At 45.0% G+C, this 21,655-nt stretch overlaps 1 protein-coding gene across 2 annotated transcripts in view; it reads left to right on the top strand.

Moving 5' to 3' along the window:
* The window catches only part of LOC122569064 (iroquois-class homeodomain protein IRX-6), a 35,630-nt gene that overhangs the window by 5,189 nt on the left and 8,786 nt on the right, over positions 1-21,655 (top strand). Inside the window, exons 2-4 of one of the 2 annotated variants that reach the window (XM_043729527.1) lie at positions 7,306-7,380; positions 13,559-14,050; positions 16,538-16,650. In XM_043729527.1, coding sequence (XP_043585462.1) covers positions 13,712-14,050; positions 16,538-16,650 — 452 coding nt within the window. In that variant the 5' untranslated portion in view covers positions 7,306-7,380; positions 13,559-13,711. The remainder of the gene's footprint in view (positions 1-7,305; positions 7,381-13,558; positions 14,051-16,537; positions 16,651-21,655) is intronic. The other variant, XM_043729526.1, reaches the window with a different exon arrangement.

The raw sequence follows: 21,655 nt of genomic DNA, 5'->3' as shown, positions 1-21,655 counted from the left end.
CAACGGATAATTTGTAGCGTGGGATCTTGTTCGTTGCGAAAATGGATAGCCGTTGGCAAGCCTGAGAGATTCGGTACCACGTGTCCTGACATGTTGCATATAGGTGTACGTTGCATACCTATGCACTGTGCATAGCGCCGAGCTGAGAACATGTGTTGCCACGCCTAAAGCAACGTTCCGAAATGATCGAAGAGCTTGCGCCCGGCTAGAATAATTATCTCGTCTTACCATGAACGAGCTTTTTACCATCAACGACCTTTTTGCCACGATATCCACGCTGTTGGTATGGCTACAACGCGTCTTTGAAATGACGACTCGAACGCTTCTTTTTTTTCATCATTAACGTTCCTTAAAGTACGTTATTACTTCAATATAATTTATAGAATATAAGAAATGTTCTCATAGCCTTACAATCGTGTACTGGATATCGTGTTTAAGTTTAAAAATTAAGTTGGAAATTTTACCTACATGCTTAAAATATACTTTTTCTCTACATTTGTATTTTCTGAATAAATTAGTTTATTACGTAACGTTTAAAAAGCTTAATTATCTTCGCGGGTTCGTACAAAATTATTATACTGCTACTTTGTAGACGAAAGTGGTTAACCGTGTTTCTACCGGACATGCTTTGTCTAGTAGACTAAAATAACGTGTTTGAAAGGTGGCAATTTTTCACGTGACCAACGATTCAAAATAGCAATCGATAATGCCTTCTGTAAACAAGGCACGAAGCATATAGTGGAATCGTTTGCGTATCACATTGTTTAAGTGCCGATAAAAATTAATGGTTTATTATCTACGAGTATTACTCCACTTATAACACAGTTAAATAAACAAGCAAGCACTTTAGTCACGGTTGTTGTTTTATCGTTGACATACTTTTCTTTCCGATTCCCGTTGCCCATCATCTTAACTTTACAAGTTAATCATAGCGTCGCTCAGCGTACATCATTTGTTATACCATAATAATTAGAGAGAAAGAGAGAGAGAGAGAGAGAGAGCCGTTGAATCATCAAACGCCACTTTCTCGAAGAGCGTGTGCGACATTTTATCATAATTATGTCACAGCCTAGCTAAAAATCAATGATAAGCTGCATTTATATTCCGTCGTTCATGAAGCCAAGTTTTGTCCTTTTATCTCCTATATTCTTCCTCTTTTTCGTGCACTGTTCGTCTAATAAACAATAAGACAATAAGTTAATTGCAGTTAGCTCTCTTATTGTGGATATATCGGTTTCGTATCGGTTGACATTTGCGCTACGTCGATGACGTAACGAGTCGTTGCGCCCGTCGAAGAAATTGCAAGCCGTAAGTGTACGTACAACACGCGAAGCGTGTAAACTGGTCGTTAATAACTGCAAACTACATTCAGATGTGTTCAACATCGGCTATCGTTGAGTACTTTCTTAATTTTCAAACGGTGATACTCGTCTCGACGAAATCATACTGAACCGTTCAATTTTAATTTCTTCATCACGATAGAGATCGCTCCGTATTCTTACTTATCCTTGCACCATCATTTCGATTAGATTTCTCCCATTGAAACGTCTGGTGGAATACTCGTTAAGAAGCATTCACGACAACCAACATGTTTTTCACGTTCGTTCTCGTACGAGTGCAACGTGTTTAGTGTTTACGGCGAGAAAAAGGAATGTCCTCGGTATGGCAACGGGCTTTAATTTTGGCCTGAAAAATACTGAGCGGTTCACCCTCGAAGAGCGAAGATCGCGTCTCGCGGCAACGACGACCGTGCATTAAATTTAGAACGTGATGAATTCATATCGCTAATCTGTGTCTCTAAATCTAATTGAAGTAACGATACTTCCATCCTTTCCGTCAGTAATCAGTCCGTGTCGCTCTTTCTTAAATTCGTCGTGTATTTTTGCCTCCGGACATATCAAAAGCGAAGTGACTCCAGACAAGATCAAGACCGAACGAGTGTATTTTTGTATTTCCCCATATCGCGGACGATTTCGATTTTGAGATAAGCAAAGATTGCAAGTATGATATAAAGTTGAAATAACTTTTAATGTGAACAGCTTTTGATCGAAGGTTATCTTGTTTGCCTGTGAGCGTTGAAAATTAAAATTAGCAGAAAACGTGCTCCAGACTTTCTTAAATAAGATAATCCGAAGGCAACATTTCTATGTACGCCAACGTGTAAATATTACCTTAACACTAATCATATAACACATAACATTCCATATGTAAGTATGAATCATTCTATACACGTTTACCTTCATACCTTCCATTTGGTTTTTACATATCAAGCCGAACATATGTCCAGGATTTACGTAAATATAGCTTTGCGGCATGTACATTCCTTTTTTGGCATGCCTCTATCTGCTCTTATCAGTATCCGTCCTTCTAAAACTCCATATGCTTTCCGTATCTTTGTAGCACACATACAATGTCTTCGACATTAGCGATAGTAATAATAATAGTCCACGTTTGTAGACGAAACTACGAAAAGCGTTGAGCGCGATTGTAGCGCAAGCTCGCCACGAAATTACCTTCGTGGCCGCCCCTCGCGGCTGCCCTTCTCCACGACACGAATCATAAATCGAGTTGCCGTGGAATTCGTGGAATTGCGAGGCCTGCGTAATCCGCGTGATATCGAAGCGCGGGATGGTGGCGAGTAGCGAGGGAAGAAAATTTGGCCGCGTTTCCAGCCTCTACCGGAATGCGGTTCCGCAGGGACAGAGCGTATGACGATGGACGACGATCACGAAGCGGTTGCGGCTAGAATTCCTGAATGACGCTGGTCGCGTAAAAATTATGAATGGCCATATTATTGCAAGTTGGCAGCGCGATGTGCCGCGCCACGATACGTTGCTATATAGATACGATCTCCGGTAGTAGTTTGCGCCCGGCAGTTAGCGCTGTTTCGCTCGCTGACTCGACGCTACTCGATCCAATCGAGCTGACTCAGATCCTCCGCTCTCACTCTCTTGCACGTTCGCGCTCTCCTTCTTCCTCTCTTCCTTGCTCTTTCGCATCTTTTCTCCGTCTCTTGGTGCTTCGCCGTTGCCTCATTGCATTCATTCACTCTCGCATGCTCGTTCTTCTCTCTCTCTCTCTCTCTCTCCTCTCTTTTCCTTTCTTTCAAGTCCTGTCTCTTGTTCCTTCCGATCGTTGTTACCCCTTTCTCTCTCCCACCCACTTCTGCCCTCCTTTTTCTCTCCTTTCCACGGATTCTTCTATTCATTCATTCGAGCACACGCTCTCACGCGTTTTGCACCCGTTTTTCTTTTGCTTTCTTCCCTTCTTTTTTTCTCCCTTGCCACCGACTTTCCTCTTTTTCACCTTTCTTTTATTTTGTTCTCTTTTTAGCCACCGTCTTTTATTTTCTTTGCCTTTAAATTCTCTCTTTTCTTCCTCTTCGATCTTTTTTCTTAATCGTTCTTTCTTTCTTCGAATTCATTCAGCCCGGGTTTCGCGACCGTCTTTCCAACTAACAGCCCCCTGTCACACCCCTACCCTGATCTCCTTTGGAATAAATGTACGGTGTCCGTTGCAGTTGCACGCATACAATCGCATATATAGAGCTGCGTGTGTTGAACGCGTGCAAGGAGCCGTGCGCGCGGCGTTGTGACAGGAACATTGTTGCTGGTTGACGGTCACCATGCGCCTGAGACTTCCGGCGCTCCGGTTACATTTCGACATAGCGGTCCAATTGTCGTCGCCGATAAATCAGCCAGGCTTTATCGTTCGCGATTAGTCTTATGAAATCTGCTAACCTCTTTCTTCCGCTTCGATTCCGCTGCTGTCGATACTGCTACGTAGAATCGGCAGATAAGGAGACGAGAATCAAACCTTCGTGGATCAAACACGCACGGTTATGATTCGAGTAATACATACGAGGTTAACGTTACTCATACACTTTATCTCGTTTTAGCTGGAATAAGTTGTATCGCATAAAAGAGCATATATTAAATGTAGCCATATTTGTATATATTCCTTTTTTCTATAGTGATTGAAGGATTCGAGGAAAACTAGACGTACCGCTCACTTATCGTACAAAGAAAGCGTTCAGTGAAAGTCTTACGAACGAAACAGAGAGATTATATATTTCTAACCGTGTGTGTCTCTCCATTTAATCTCGAAAACCTCCTGCCCCCGTCGTGAAGACTAGCCCCGCTTACAAACTTCGCCCATGAAGGATAGAGTCTTGACAACTTAATGATTCCCGGATACGAAAACACCAGTCCCTTCCCCAACTTTGCGCGAGTTCATCAATATCGAAGCCTCTCGTGCTTCTCTTCGTCCTAACTTTATCTCTTGAAAGCAAAAAACCCTATCGCTGCATCGACGTTGCCCTAAAATAATTCGGTCGAACGAACCGCAGAAACCTACCTATAATGAAACATCCTTACCAGGGTAACCCTGTTACCGTTGAAAATCCACCGGCAGAATCTTCCCGGTCTAAGAACGTCCCTCGAACAATGGGATCCTCCTCCCGTGAGGACGCAAATGCTCGATCAGTTTTTACTGAGAGAAACGTCGTTCCATGGATTTCTCGTTGCTCGGGGATGGGAGACGCCGATGCAGATTCTACGGAAGCCAAAGAGAGAGAACGCTAAGTTCTGAGGTAGAAAGATCGGTGTGTAATCGGTGTTCGAAGCGTTCGAGGGAAGGCGAGACGCGCCGGAGATCTCTGATCGTTCGCGCGCGCGGCAGCTGGATAATTTATTGAAATTGTCGTTACAGCAGTCGTTGCTATTTTATCCAAGCAGAGACGTGAGCACACGTTTTCCACGCGCGTGTAACGGTAGTGGTACCCGCGCGAAAGAAGGGTTCAGTCGCGAATGCCTAATCTTTCTCACGGTATAAATCATTGGTTCGCGACCACCGATCTCTGCGTATGTGTGTGTGTGTGTGTGTGTGTGTGTGTGTATCGCGTGCAGTGCAATAAATTTCGCGGGGCTGCTTGTAAACGAACCATTACGAATTCGGTGTCCCGTGACTTTCCTGTTTCAGCGGTTTCCCCGTCTGTCTCTCTGTATTCCGAGATCGTTTAACCCTTAGCAGTCCGAGAACATTGCAGTCAGTTCCAATTCGTGTTGGGACGAATTTTTTCCCTTGACAGCTAGCAACTTGTACGGTGGAATAGCCAGCCACGTGGTTGTTAGTCGAAGTACGCGAAACTCGCTCTCGAGAGCAGAGTAGATTTCCTGGTAATTGATGTTGTTAGAGGCGTTTAGGCGCAGACTGTGTACCTCTTTTGGAATAGTGTTTCCATCTTTTTCTTAAAAAACGCGGAATTGTCTTTAGAAGTAAAGTGAGGTCAAAGAGATTGTTATAATATGTGGTCTACTACCTGATATCATTTTTTCTTCGTCGTCGTTGAAGCAACTTGTACACAAACAAAGAGTATCTAACAATGTATTAAGAAATCGTAACTAGTATTATTAACAAACGTATAACCTATATCTCGAAGATAAAAAATCAACACCTTTCGTAGGGTAAACCTACGCTATACAGGTAAGTAAAAAAATGTTTCCTTATCGAGGCATACGTTTAGATAACTCTGACTCTGCACAGAGACAGGACTCGATTCGGTCTTCGCTAGAGAAGGAGACAGGATCGAAAGCGAGGCGTGAAAAACAGATCACAGACTAGTCGCAGGAAGAGTGTCTCGAGCTCGAGTTTCGAGTTTTGTTTCTCGCAACGCAACATCTAACACGTTGTGCTTTGAGATTACAAAGTAACTTTTTTCCGTGCGATAAGCCTCGGTATCGCTTAATAGCCCGGCTCGACTACGTGTGTGTATGTTTAATAGAGATCGAGCGGTCTAGGTATACCGGCACGGAGAATACGATCATGCCAACGAGGACGAAAGTATCGTGCGACAATGCGTAGAGACGGACGTACACCGGTATCGTTTGGCTGACAGTGTTAGCAAATGACGCCGGATGCGCCATTGTATCGTCGCGAGTTCTCTTTTGATAACGCCACTCACGCTGTTAATCGCATTACGGCGAAACTTAGGTGTCAGATGGCGATCCTGCGGAGAGTTCAGAACCAAAGACCGCTCGTTCCTCGTCTGCTCGCTTTTGTCGAAACGCGTGCAAATCTTTTTCGCCGCCCTTTAACCTTCTTCCGTGCTCGGGAACCATGATTGTCTCTCCGTTCGTTCGCAACCCCTTGCCTCGATCTTACGTTTTGATAACGTTCCTCCAGTCAACCGTCTTATATACGAGAGCCGCGAGTGTGAAGGAGCGTACCGATTAGTAACGAGCAGCGAATTAATTTAACCGGATACCGCGCAGCATATGCGTCTACAGTGAAACCCCGTGAGAACGAACGATTTCACGGTTTATCAGATTTCGTTTACATTCGGGGCCCTAGGAACTGAAACCGACCAGGTTTCCTGCCTTTTCGGTGTGCCACGATTTCCGTGGCATTCCCCAGGGATTTCGTCTTTCACTACGGATTGACGCATCTTTCAGGTTACAGAAGTTTTCGTGTCGTATCGTTCGATTTTGAGAATTTCAAAAGTCCTTTCTTTGCCAGATTTCGGAAAAGAACTCTGGATTTCTTTTTGTTCCGCTCATGTCTTGATTTTGTTACGTGTTTACGTTTTACGATTGTTCGTGTTTTCGTATTGGCTATTTGTTTCATTTCGAGTTTCGATATTTTGAAATAATTTTTGTCACGAGTGTCGGTTTTTCATCGTTCATTAGTGAAATTAGCGGATCGAATTCTAAGAAAGTACGTGAGCACTGTTCGTTACGTGTTCACCCGTTTGAAGGTTTCGCAAACGTTTTGGTCAATGAGGTGCGATCGACGAATTGGGTGTGATCATGAATGGTTAGTGTTTTCGTTCTGCCCCCATCGCAAAGCGGGAGCAAAGCGGAAGTTTTGCTCGATAATAATACGAAACGCACGCCGATAAATAAAATTCGCGGATCGATGTTCTCAGAAATCGGTTTGAACGAAACGCGATCGGGATTATTGATAAAATAATCGCACTTTCTACGAAGCGTTTCTTAATGAACTCTAAAGTTACATTCGGTTTGGTACAATCGAAATTTCAGAATTCCACGAACAATCTGCAGGAAGTGCGTTTATTCGACATGCGATCACAACCAATTTTAGTACCAGGATACGTATTTGACCAAACAATTAGTCTTTATAAAGTTGATCAGTTTGGTTTCTGTCTGTTTCAAATGATTCTCTCCATATGTACTTCAAATATTTCAATCGAATCTTAACCAAACATGTCCTCGTTCGATCGAGAATAACTATGAAAATTATGACAACGTTAACGTACTATACATTACTATTCTGCATCTTACGTAGGTTTCCCGGAACGATCGAACGAAACAGCAAGGGGCGAACTAAACAGGGACTAACGAGAACAGGGTGGGAACATAAGTAAGTGCTGCGAGGCCTAAACACACACGCGAAGAAGGTCCATCAATCTGGCCTGGAGTCAATATTGACTCGGTTGGGCCTCGTTGCAAAGAGGGCATCATCTCTCGACCGGTCCCTTTTCTCTCGCCAGGACACGCGTGACAAATGCTTCGTGTGCAAACAGCGGCGCATCTGTGTCCACAGGATAACCGATTCTCTTTTCGGATCTATAAATCGTGGAAACACGACGTAGTTCGTTGCTGAATCGAGCTCCTGTGCATCGGTCCTCCATATACTGTGTGCTCGTTCTCGCTATCCGATTCCTCGTTTTAACGCGCGCTTTCTACTCGTATTCTCGCTCTTTAGCTTTTTCCATGCGAATAGGATTGCGCAGCCAGCGTGCTCGCGATTTCCTAAGTGCACGCAGCGGTCTCGAATTTTCTCTGCTGCGCGATTAGTCGCCGAGGCTGGTTATATGCTGCTCGGTATCGCGTGCTACGTTTTCCAAAGAACGATCGATAAAACGTGCTTATATCGGGGAGACACGTTTGTCGAAGCGTCTTCCCTTCCTCTGCTTTTTTCCTTTTTCCACGCTGCCGCCCCACTCTGAACTCGTTCCACGGAAACAACGAATGGCGACGATGAACGCGTTAAAGCGAACCATCTGCCCGCTGAATATGGATACGCAATAAATTCGAAGTAGCGCGCCACGTCCGCGCTGCTGTTCCACGCCGCGGCGCGATGCGAGACGATCCGCACGCCGCGAGCACCGCCAAAAAAAGCCATTGGTCAATCTACCATCGCGATCGCGTGTCTTTCCTTCGGACCCGGTCCCCGATGATCTTTCCTCGCCGCGGAACCAAGAGAAGGAAGGGACAGTTCTTGTCGGGGCGAGCAGAAGAAAGGAACGACACGAGATCGCGACGTTACGTGTTCCCACGTCGACGCGACTGTTACATTGTGCATATAAATCGCGTCATAAAACGCGTGTATACCGAGGGCTGATCTCTCGTGGCCATGTGCACGGATCGAGCTGGGCGAGAGCAAGAGGAAAGAGGAGAGCCGAGCGGAGTGTAAGTATGTACTGGTTTGCTAGGCCCTTCTCTCGATCGCGTAGCCAAGCATTCTCTCGACGACCGTTTCCACCCGAGGACTTCCAGTTTTTTCCATAGCCGAGATCGGACGTCCATCGATCATCCATCCGAGTGTCTACGCAGCCCCGCGTGCACGATATATCGTTTTTTCGTGGGGCCCGCCGACACAGGTATGCCGAGCTTAGAATGGCATTGTCCATGAGCGGAATCGCGAAGAATTTTCTGCAAAGCCGCGCACAAGGTGTCATCGGATATCTCGAGCCTTCCGCGAACCCCTCTCTTACCATTCCCGTTCCTCTGCGCCCCGTCGCGCGATTTCACGCCCATACAGATAATTTCCGAAAATATATACTTGGTGCTTTTGGTATCGGGGGACTTGTTAGAACAAGCCTGTTCTTTTGTAATATCGTAAGACGCGTTAGAAGAATTGTCTCCTTTTACTCCGATATAACCATCTGACCATCTACTATCGTGGTATTGAAAATATACGGTATCGGACAAGCTCCGTTACTACAGGACGTTCTATGGAATTCGTAGATAATCTTACGCACGATTTAACTCGACTACGGCATTCCACCTCTATCTAAACTATTAACGCTACCAATTGCCTTGTTCGAGACATTTTACAGCGCCGACACCTAGAAATGTTAGTTGCCATCAAGCTACCGAGCACTAAAATTCTTTTTCCATGTGTTCTCGACACGTTCAGCTACGATAGAACCTGTAGCTGGAGTCGTGCAGTAATCGTATCGTAATGCATCCTTGCCATACGTGACAGTGGTCGCAGCTTCCGTTTCCCTTTGGCCAAGAGCTGCGTGCGCCCCGGAGAGAAATCGTGGCACTGGCAATTAGCATCGTCGTGGAACAAACGAGCCATCCTATCGGGCTAATGCCTCGATATATCGATCCCTCGGCGCGCGAATAATTGTCGCTCTTCGTGGTAGCCAGCTTCGACGAACTCTGCGGGTCTATAGCCACGACATGGCTACCTTGAACGCTACTTTAAAGGCGGCGAGAGCCAGGCGAATCTGGCGACTACGAGCTCCAAGGTGTGATATAGTTGCCGGTTCTGTGTACACGGTTGCGAGAGTGCTGCACACGGGCTCTCACTTCTCTCGTTCGATGCGATCGCGTGGAGTAACTCAGGAACTGGCGGCCGCTTCTTCTTCTCCTCTCGGACCGTAGCACTGAATTATGGTCCGTGGCTCCGGACACTCGCCAACACGCTTCGTCGTTTAACCCCATGCCCGATCCCGAGCCCCGAAGCGCATTCTTCCCGTCCTTTGCTTTTCTCTCGAGGACCTCTCACAGGATTCTTACGATTCCCGGTGAGAACAGCCGCCTCGCAGTATATCTGCCGCCCCGATGCACTCTTCCTGCGGCTCCTGCGACCTTCTGTCTTTTACCCGATACACAGGCGTACCGAATCTTGTCCATAGAAGCATACTTATGGCGGAATGAAAAACATAGTGGTGCATGCTAAGATTTAGGGAATTTGAATTTCGCGAGATATTCAAACTTTCGAAGGTAAGTCCCTTTAACTTTTGTGATTAGGTCGTGTTTTTTGTTCTCTGTCACAGAAAGATACGATACCGCTTTTACGACAAGCATAGAACAATTTGCAATTTACGTAAAAGTTAAGGTTTAATGTCATTATGTGTGTCGGATTTGAGTTGGAATTTTGGGTGTTCGACGAATCTTCACTCTAATTAACCATTGTGCATTATCGTTACCGTTACCGATGTGGCGATTACAAGAGGTTACAGGTAATAACGGCAATCGGAAAAACGATGATGTCGATGACAATGAATTTAGGTTCGATACGAATCCACGGCCAACGGGAAGACGAATCCCATGTGATACACGATCCTGGTGTGACTCGACGTACAAGTCGTACTTCTCTCAATAACTCCCTCAATCACTAACTCAATAACTAACTCGCAGTCCAAATGGAACTGCCCTTATATAGTCCTCTCCCCACCTCTGGAGTCAATCTTTGTTCTTAAGGAGAGCTGCATAATTATTCCATACCTCTGTTATTACACGCCCCTCCCGTGACCGTGGCTACGTTCGGTGACTCGTTATGTCAATTCGAGCCCAAGCACATCGTCATAAACCCTGAGCACCCATAATCGGATTAGAACATTACAACTATTTCCTAGTTTTATTACTTGCGTGTAGCTATAATAAAAGTGTGGCCTAGGATATTAGGGGTTTTCTCAAACATTGCAAAAGAAAGGCTCCGATGTCCTTTCATCTCCGACATGTATATGTATGAGTCGATCAAAATTCTTTTCACAATTCTTACCAGACTCCATAAAAATTGATTCGTACTGTAGCAAAAACGATTGACAAATTCCGGCAAATAAATCGCGAAATAGAGCGTCGATAGATCATCGCGACCGCGATTAAAATATCAACCGGTGTAAGCCCCTGTAGCTTACAATTCGTGCGTGCGCGTATTAGCAAAACCGTAGCTCGAAACGCGGCATGATCAAAAAGAGAGAAGGGACGATATGTATTTGACCAACCGAGTATCCCAACGCGGGTATCGAGTTTTATCGAGTTCGATCGAGATACTTTTGTCCTTCCTGTCAAACGCGATTTCCAGCCACGGCTGCGTGGATCCTGACCATCGCAGTGTTATTCCGCCAGGCAGTTGGAAGCGTCAGACAGAACGGCGTAACCGGGACACGCATTAACGCCACTCTCTCGATGCCATAATGCGCGGCGGGTCACGTTTTTCGTCCCAACACAATGCACGCGCGGTCCTGCCTTTCGGCAATATGTTTCGGAGCCATCGAAACGAGGCGATGGATGGATGGATGGATGGATGGATGGATGGATTGATGCGGTCGAATGGGGACGTTCCACACGCAGGGGGTTTGTTTAGGCTCCGCCGCGCGAAAGCCACTCAACCCGCTAATCTATTTAGCCGTGCTGTTTGATATGGAATTAATGAGGACGCCTTGGTATTATGTACGGGCTTGATTTTCGGTTTACCTTCCTGAGAATGGAAAGGGGGGAACGCGCGTCCAAGACCTTTAGACTTAGCAGTTGCTCTTCTGGCTTTTCACGCCGCTGCGCTGCTGGAAAAGTCCTTTTAGGGTGGTGGTTTCTCTCTTTCACCCTATCTCTCTCTCTCTCTCTCTCTCTTTCTCTCTTACTCTTTCTGGGTGTGGTTCGTTCGCGCAGCTGCTCTCCCGTTGTTGCTCTGCCTGTCGCCGATTATCGGCGTCGAACGTGCCACCGGAGGCGTTTATTGTTTCGTAAATCGGAAACAATCGCGTCGGCAGGTGTGTGTTTAACGGAAGTCCCTCGGTTCCCTGGAGGCTGCGCGCCACGGATATATCGGGTTAAACGGATACGTTTCGGATATTTCGTACACACAATTCGCTCCGAGAGAAAGTCGCACGATTAATATGGAAATGTTACATCGTTTATTAGCGTGTTTAGATAACGTCGAGTAAATTATGCGCGTGTTCTTACGGAAGTTGCTAAAATTCGACGAACGGTTGGAATAATTTGTAATAGTTTCCACGACGAATCGACTGTCTTTCTATCCGGTCAAACGATCTAACCTACGGACTCGCGTATCAACGAATTCATCGGTCCGTTTCGAGAAACGCTAAACCAACCGGACTTGCAACCGAACACGATATCGTTCGCAGTTAACTCGTGGCGGGTTTCATAACGCCGTTCGATCAATTTTCCCGCGATCAACGACCATTAATTCGTTCTTAACGAGCTGTGGCGCGCAGCAAAATGGGAAGCTTGCGACCTGCTCCACTTCGCGTGCATCCGTGCAATCGGAGAACGTGTAACACGGCTCGAGATCGAGTAACGATTAAAACGTCCAGTCTCGGTGATGCTGGCGTTGACGTTGTCAGCGAATCTTCGACGGTGATACCGGTAGTCTCTCCTGAGCGAACTTTTTTTTATGTTAATATGCTTCCCCATATGTGCACCCAGTTGCGTACGTACGTTCGTAGGAGCAAGTCTCGACGCGTATGGCAGTTTCGAACGAGTGTCTACAAACGTGAAAACACGACGATTACGAGTTTCCCGATTTCGTAACCAGCTAATGGCGGCGCGAATGGACGACAGTTCGTAGCACCTGGTACACGGTCGTTCGCCGTCGCTTAAACGACAAATGTCGAGCGTAAATCTGACCGCGAGTAGGTCAAGAGCCGGAGGTAAATTTTAAGCTCGCGATAAAAAATTGCGGGAAAAAGAGGAGCAGTTAGCGTGTAACGCGAGAAAAGGTAAAGAGAGGGATCCATGGAGAGTGGGTGACCTACGGAACATAAACGCACTCTCCCACTCTGGATTGTTTACCGAGAGAAACAGAGAGAAAGGAGCAGGGCGGTCGTGGAGAATTTTCAAGCAAACAGTGGCGTTGTAACGAGTCGTTGTTTAAGCTCCGCGTTTTCGGAACGATTTTGTCGAAAGACGCGAAACATCTTGTTTTCGCGGAGATACGCAAGTTATCCTTTCCCCTTTCAACGCGTGGCTCACAACCGATACGTTGCAATGCAAACAATTTTTAGTCAAGAATGTATCTCCTGTTTAAATTATGATACGTACCGACGAATGTTCAGGGCGTTGGACATGTATACGATCGATCACGTAGCCGTCTGTTGTTTGGTAAATATAATAATACGTCATATCTCGGTCGAAGCTAAGAAGTCTTTTTATCTAAATACGTATTTCTCGTCGAATATCACAATATATTGATAAAACGCTAAAAAGATTAATTTCTTCTTATACGTCTTTCAAATGAATTTCGTACACTATCGTGCTAATTATTGCATCAGCCTGGTGACTTCAAGTTTCATAATTTAATATCTTTAACGACGATTACAAAAAAATCAATCAGGGATCTCTTGTTTAATTTCTGCACACGCTTCTTATCGCTAATGATACCGATAACAACAACAGAATTTATCTTTTCCTAACTTAAGTAATTAATCAATATCACGCGAGTACTTTCTCGACCATCCTTTTATTTCTTCTAAATATATCTATGTAATCTATATAATACTATCGCACATTACGTATATATTATACAATCTAATCAAAAATTATGTTATCTGTTGTTCCAGTGTCCTGTGACAGTGAGCTCGTCGCTGACGTCCTCTGCGGCCTCGCCGGTCTCCGGTACGATCCTGAGCGCAGGCGGTTCGTCGCTGGTCAGCGTAGCGGGCACCACCACGAATCATCCCCTGGGCGTAGCTGCCGGTCTATCGAACGCGAGGATGGCGGTGACCAGCGCGGTGGTTAGGCCGCCAGGTAGCCCAACCACGTCGGTCAGCCCGTCGCAGGGTCATCCGCCACCGACGACCGGCGGCCCAACGCCGACCGGACGGTGTTGCGACACCGGAAGACCCATTTTCACGGATCCGCTCACGGGTCAAACCGTCTGCTCCTGTCAGTATGAGATTCTCGGCGGTTATCAACGCCTGGGTGCGCTACCTGCTGCGCTCTCCATGTACAGCGCGCCGTACGCGGCAGCGGCGGCCGCCGCCGCCTCCGAGGGCATGGCAGCTTATTTTCCGCCCCTGGGGGCCGAACAGGCACCTTTCTACACGCCTACGGTGAGTAGATTTAGATTTTATTGTTTTCTTTTTCTTTCATTGAAGATTATTATTTGTACTTGGTCAGGCAAAGTTTGAAATTATTTTTCTATAGAATTAAAAATTTATGGAGAATGATAGAATTCCATCATTTTTTTTTTTTTTTTTGTTCTTTTTGTTGCTTTAACGAAGGATCTATTAAAATAAAGGAAATCGAGATGATTTTTACCGGTATCATTTGTGACAATGGATATCAATGGGTGAATAACAGAGCCGAGAATTGTACAAAATCGGCAATCGGGTAAAATTATTCTCCATCCATTCACTGGCGCGTACTTTCCCGATTTCACCCTGCATTGTTTAATTATGCTATCACCGGTCGAGCGACTGTTCTCGCGTAATAAACGTCAACGCAATGCGCGGCTCGCGCTCAATGTTCATACGACCAGCTTTTCATCCCTTTCAACCAGCAGCCTTAAAAGTTCGTTTCATTGCATCCACGGCCGTTCGAAGATCTTTTCGTCTTTATTACTATCAACATGATCGATCTCAATCGCCGACAATGTTCCTGATCTTTTACCAAATATTTTCTCTCTTCCTTTGTTTCTTTTCTTCCTCTTACCGAAATATAAATTTCTACCAGCGTCTAACCTTCGTTAAAATATTGTTCGTACGCATCTACCGCTTATCTTACATCACCGCTAGTTTCATCGGAAAGATAACGAACTCGTGGATTGACCAACTCGCGACGATACTATACGCGTTGGATTCTAAACGTACATCGAATCTCGTGCGAGTTTTTCTTCGCCAATGGTAGAAGAGAGAGAGAAAGAAAGATGCTTTCATTTGGCATGCACGTTCGCGAAGCGTTCAACGATAATCGAGATGTTATCGCAGCGAAAGATCCCGGACAGTGTGATGTTAATATAGGCGAGCATGGGAGGAGAGAAGAAGCATAGCGACTTTGGATCGGCAATCGCGTGTATTCGTCCGACCGAGAGAGGTTATCGGACCACACACAAAGCGCATACACGGAGAAAATAGCTGCGAAGCGTAAATTTATGAATCCGTCCTGTCGTAACAGTGGAACACTGTCGTGTTCGAGCCGTCGCCGTGGCCGGCCTGTTATCGTCGCTCTTTATGATCGAGCTTAAGGGGTAAGCGCATAAGAGTGCGGCCTCTCCTCGTAACCGAGCAGCAGATTGCACACACAGGTTGCGCGGAACCCACGTACTCGAGGTACCTTCGTGGCTAATGTTCGCGAGACTCTTCTACTTGCATCTATCGAGCACCGTTTTTAATGAGATCGTTCGTTTCGATCGTGATTTTCTAGTTGCTTCGTGACTGATTTGAAACTTACACAACAGATGGTTGATTTTTGTACGTACTTATATCTTTGTCAATACAACCGTAGAAAAAAGATTTGGAAGTTCTCGAACAACCAAATGTTGCAACAATCGTGAAACATTTGTAAGATTTACGATAGAAGATATCGAAGAAGAAAACGTTAGTAAGATGGGCTGAAATGAAGATAAAAGAAAAATATTGTCACGAGCGGAAATTAGCGTTATCAACGTACGACAAAAGGTTTGTGTTTTAGAATATTCATGCGCGTCGGAAATCTAGATCTCCTTTGCTTTTAAGTTCATTTCAAACGCATGAAATTACATGGGTCGAGCAACGTTTTCAAAGAGTCTCAAATAAACGCGACGTTGGACGCGTGAATTTCCTAGGTCAAGGAACTCGAACCGCCCGATTATTTTCGAGTGCTAATTACGCCAATCCAGCGATGGCTACGCAGTTCGAACACGATGTATAATTAATGTCGTTAATGCAAGACTAATGCATATGAAAAAGGTCGGGGAGAAGGACAACGGATCGTTTGGAATCAGAAGGGGGAACGAAGGGCGAGAAGAATTCTATGGTTCTATTATTCTACCGGTTGATAGAGGTTTAAATGCGGCTGTGGTATACGAAGTCAAACCGTCGGGGTTATGGGCTACAGAAACAAACAATAACGGCACACATCGATTCTAATTACTGTTATCGCTGCTTTGCCAGCTATTTTTCTCATTATCGTCGATGAATTGAAGATCGATCGTGAAGGCGCCGATTAACCGCCACGTCCTTAAAAAAAGTGGATACTTCCGCTGGTTAAACTGGTTAGATGCTTTTTTTGTACCAGGATCGAGCGGTATAAGCATAATTGAAAATTAAAAGGAACGTTTTAACGTTGACAAAATTCCATTTTGGGACACGTTCTGTGATACACGTGATTTTTTAGTCGACTTCCACGAGTGGAAGATACACGATATCGTTCAGTGGCATTTCTACATCGAAAGATAGTACCACTATGTTCCGTTCGTTTTGCAATTGGGCATGCGTTCCAGATTGGAACGAATCACGACTCGAATCACGCATCGAAGAATTGGTCTTTCCTAGTTGCGTTAATTACTCATGCGAGGCGTTGCCACACGTTATTAACAAGTATAATTGCTTTGCTTGCAGGCTACTAGCCTCGATCTGAAGGAAAATCTTGGAGCAGGAGCCGCGGCAGCGTGGCCTTATCCATCCGTGTACCATCCTTACGATGCCGCCTTCGCCACCTACCCCTACAACGGGTGAGTTTTCAAAATATTTCTGCGATTTCCCTACATCGATCTTTCGGATTTCCCTCCGAAGGGTAATAAAGATGAAAATAAAAGAAATCTACGCTTTCTCCTCGAGAAGGTAATATTCTTCGTAAATTCTAAATGGCGCATATCGCTTTGGACAATTAGGGGATAACGTTTATGGACAATTCGGAAAGAAATACCGCGTATTTAAAGCAACGAACTCTCCACGGAGAACGTACGAGTGGAGGCTTTCCAAAGTACCACCATATATTTCACGCGGTGATAAAGACAGTCGCGTACTAAATCTCCCTCGATTCGCTGGAAACTCGGCATAACCATCGACCAACGTTTTCGAAGCCGGAACGGCTAACTGTATAATTATTTTCAGTTGCACGCACTTGAAAAAAGTCGCGCGAAACGATAAGACGGTGTCGGTACAGAAATACGACTCGGCCGAGCAGATAGCAGTACGTTCGTACGATATGACCACTAAGAATAATATACCTTTCTCCAAATGCTTCAACGCAAATCGAACGTGCGTGCTCTCGCGTTAATTAACCGCCGAAGAAACCGAGCGACGTCACCCGCGCGGAAAGTTTTCCTGCCACTTTGAAATTATCTCAATTGTCTTTCGAGCGAGCAAGTGGAATGTCCAATAAGCTCCTGTTCTCTCACACAAAATCTCGACAATATAGGAGAAGAAAGAGAGGAGAGGTCTTGCTTTTTACTCCGACGTGCGTTCACGCGAGTCAGCTTTGGTCGGGATGTGGACGCGTTCTCGCGCGCGCGTTCCCGATAACGCGCCAGAGAACCACATAAACATTCCAATAAATTAGCGCTCCGTTGACCCGGGACTGTCGCCTTGGGCGTTTTTATTCTCGCGCTTCGCTCTGGAATCGGTCAACGCGTGTCACGATGCGATCGGTGAAAGGTCTTGCCCGCCTGATAAATCGGAATCGTATTATCTACGCAGGACGAGATTATAAATATTCGGAGTGCTTGCCTTTGGAGACGCATGGCACGAAGAGGTGGACCAAGCGAACTCCGTCGATGATTAATCGGTCTATCTACGTTTCCGGCCTTCTCCTCGACATCACTGAATTTTTCAATTTTTCCTTCCCCTTTCTCTGTCCTTTTCTCGTTTCTGTCTTCAGCTGATATCACGCTATCGTTATCGTCGCGTTCCCGCCATGAAATTTATGTACATAGAGATGCCAAACTGTGACACTCGAACCGATTTGTAAGCTCGCTTTTACGACTTGCTAATGAGATCGATGATTGTAAACAATGAGAATATGGGGAAGCGATATTGTGGCCAGTAATGGGCGAGTAGTTTATTAGTTCTTTACAAGATCGTTGCGAGGAACTATTCCGTATAAAGTAACGTATAATTTACCGAAGAGTTATGTACGAACACAAAGAAACACTGAAACAGTGGTTCTCAGAAGAGGATATAGAAACTGTACGTGTACATATGGCTGCTTTTTTCACGCAAACGACATTCGCGATAAAAGCAAATAAACTGACGATATCTCTGCGTGCGAATTTTATAATATATACGCATTACATTTGACGTATTACGTCGCGATAATGTTGCAAATGATAAAACATCCGGCGCGTATCAGTTATTTCGATCTGGTCCGGAGAAACGCGACCCGCGGTCACGTACCCGACGACCCGGTGACGAGTCAACGACGTCGTTCTCCGCGCCGGTCTCACCTCGTGGAATCTATACTGCCGCGTGACGCACTTCCGGCGGAGACTGCTTCGTATGCAAGGAAGCGATCGGGTACTACAGCTTGCTTAGCATCCATTCGGTCTAGTCGGTTCGCGCACCGGGTCTTCCTTTACGGAGACCTACCGCGCCGGTCCACACCGGAACCGCAACTCCTCGCCGCGATAACAATTACCGGAAGATCCGGGGATGCACCTGCCGGCTACGAGATCCGTTGTCAGTGATCGACGTCCAACGCTCTAGTCTTTTTTACCTTTGATCGTACACGGACTGACGAAAGTATTCGAACATTTGCGGATACCTTTTACTTACGAATGTATTATGTTTGTTGCACGAAACATTTCGAAATTTCATTAGCTCTGTAATGACATTCAACAATCACGATTATATATATATGGATGAAGTAAAGAAACAAGCCTGGAAATATACGATACAGAAATTACGTAATACGTATGTATTTAGTACGTGCATATATTTTGCGAAGATCGCAAAAGTATTTAATTCCACATTTTTGAACAATAATATAATCATTACGGTGCTAATTCATTTACTCGGAGTATGTTAATTGATTTTATCGATCGAAGAAAGAAGGGAGAATCGAACGATTCGATCGAAGATACGATGAGCTAATTACATCGATACAACTTGTTGGAAATACAAGTGTTTAAATTTCCCGCAGAATTGATTGATACGTCGTGTTACACGATTTGTCTCAATTTCTCGCGACCGTAATTCCATTTGTCAAGATAAGCGGTTATGAACTGATACACAGGCTACTGTTTCTTCGTTCGGTTCTTCGGCGGACACTTGCTCGAGGAATACGTTGATTAACGCAAACGATGTATCGATAGGTGAAGATATCGAGCATCGATTTGATTACCTCGACACACGGTACTCGCTTGCCCGAGCAATCGAATTCAAATTTAACACGATATTACTGAAATCAATTTTCTTTCGATGGACGGGAACGCTTGCACCATCGTTGAAACATCGAATAATTCAACGCATTAACGACGCTACATCGTTAACAAACAAGGCTAATTTCTACCTACACTTCGCAATTAATTTCTACTCGAGTTAAACATGTTAATTGCCACGTTTTTCTACTTGAACGCATTGTCGTAGACACCAGAAGTTCATATCTCGTTGCCAACGGAGTGTCCATCGGCCAAAAATATCGGTATACATATACTCGATAGTCGTTATTTTCCTTGCATTTTTCCTACACACACGTACGCCAGACTATTTGTCGCTGCGGACTCGATACGTTATCGAAGTCTTTTTTCTCGAAACGTTGTAATAAAAGCCACGGCACGAGATTTATTTCTGCATGTTATGCTTCGATACAAAGTTTTCAACGTCGTTAGAGCGTACCAGTCAACGTTCAACGAGGATCGACCTGGCCACACAACATTTATCAATGCTTTTTCCCACGCACGTACGATTCTATGTCGCGAAGGAACTCAAGCTCGATGACGCTAATAGCAGCTGAGTAACAATTGTCGCATCGATAATGCTCGTTCGATGTTCGACCGCTACTTACGTAACGTAAAACTTTTATCAATACACCGTGTACCGGTATTAAGTCCGTTTTTTTTTGCGCTGGTTAATAAGATAGCAACGTGTTGACAGGTTCTTTTTGTGTAAACAATTATTTACTCAACTATGCTATATATCGGTGGCGGAACTTGAGAATTGAACATCAATCCTGATCCTCCAATTGAGACGACCGTAAAAAGCAAAGATCAGTTTGGTTTCCGACAGATCTATATTTTACTCTACTTGGACTTTCATCAGTCTCTACGAAGTTTCTCATCGGTGAATCTTTTTTCGGCTGTTCTAGTAACTCGTCGCAATTTTGTAACGTTTTCTAATGTATTCGATAAGAGGGGAAAGAAGAAAAGGATAAGGATAAAAGCGAAGAAAAAGGATCGAGAAGCAGTCACGTAAAAATCGACGAGGTGGCGAGGATCGCAGAGTACATTATGCCAGGGCGCGCGCTTCGTCGACCGTTTAACATAAGCATACAAAAAGCCAATAATAAAGAGTTGGCATGCACGGCCGCGAGGTCTTGGGATCGTGTGGGTTAACGGTCTCGTCTTTCCGGCGGATTGGCCCTGCTTCCGGGGACATATAGGGTAAACAATAAGAAACAAGCGGCCAGTGGGTAGCGCAGTCACTGGTTGTACGAACACAGGCCGCGCTTACATAGGCTGCTCCTATGTCCGGCTTCGGCTTCCTCCCGTTTCGCGTCGCGTCCCTCGATCGACGACACGTATTATTAAGTGTGTCCGTACAACGACCGATGTGTCGGCACGCGCTTCGGGCCCCGAGCGCGTTTAAGGACGTCGCGACGATCCGCGAATCTTAATCGCCGCTCGCCCGGTCGTCGTCGCCTCTTCCTCGGCGAACAGGTGCGCGAACCAATTTCTTTCACGGATAGTTGGGCAAATCTATGTTTGGTGCGAGCGTCTAGTTCAAGATTTTGTATAGGAAACGAATGAAAGAAGATGAGAGCGCGAAGAGTCGCGAAGTTTATTTTCTTTTTCCTGAAAGTTCCTCTTAGTAGAAGTTTCATGGCGTTGGAAGTTAGAGATTTATTAGGAATTTTCTATCGTTGTTTCTTCTCCATTAATTTGATTTATATAATTTTTCTAATGCGCCGTTTTCATAGATTTTGTAGATAAGTATACAAGTATACGTGTCAAGTATACAAATACGATAGTTACTCGTAAGTTGGGAATACATATCAAGATCGAAGTATTTCTCGGAATTAGAGAAACTTTACGTAGGAACTAAATATTTAATGTATCAATCTGCATATCTATTGTAACTTAAAAGGAAATGGGACACATACATATTCATTCGTTATCTAGAAACATTATACTATTGATACATATCAAATCTAATCGTAAATCTTCATATATCAATTTCGGTCATTAGAGGAGTGTGATTGTTTGACGAATTATTACCGAGGGATCATCCTATATTTGTTCATGACAGAAATTAGCTCTTAGGCGAATTGATTTCCTTCGATATCCAGCACTGTTTCCCACGAATTCGATAAGATTAAAGGGAGTTTTTATACCGAAAGGTCCCTTCGTTACACGATTGTGAAACGTTTTCCGTCGTTTCATACCTTTACGGACAGAGAATTGCGTATCGAGAGGATATTGTTCGTGCATTATTTACTAAACCTAGAACGATACGATAGAACGTCGATCCTATCTAAGACCATTTAGCGTTGCCAACAACCGGTGTACGTTTCGACGATAA

The sequence above is a fragment of the Bombus pyrosoma genome, linkage group LG7 (genome assembly GCF_014825855.1).
Source record: "Bombus pyrosoma isolate SC7728 linkage group LG7, ASM1482585v1, whole genome shotgun sequence".
Taxonomy (NCBI): domain Eukaryota; kingdom Metazoa; phylum Arthropoda; class Insecta; order Hymenoptera; family Apidae; genus Bombus; species Bombus pyrosoma.
The sequence above is the reverse complement of the archived record's forward strand: the minus strand, read 5'-3'. Positions and strand labels throughout refer to the sequence as shown.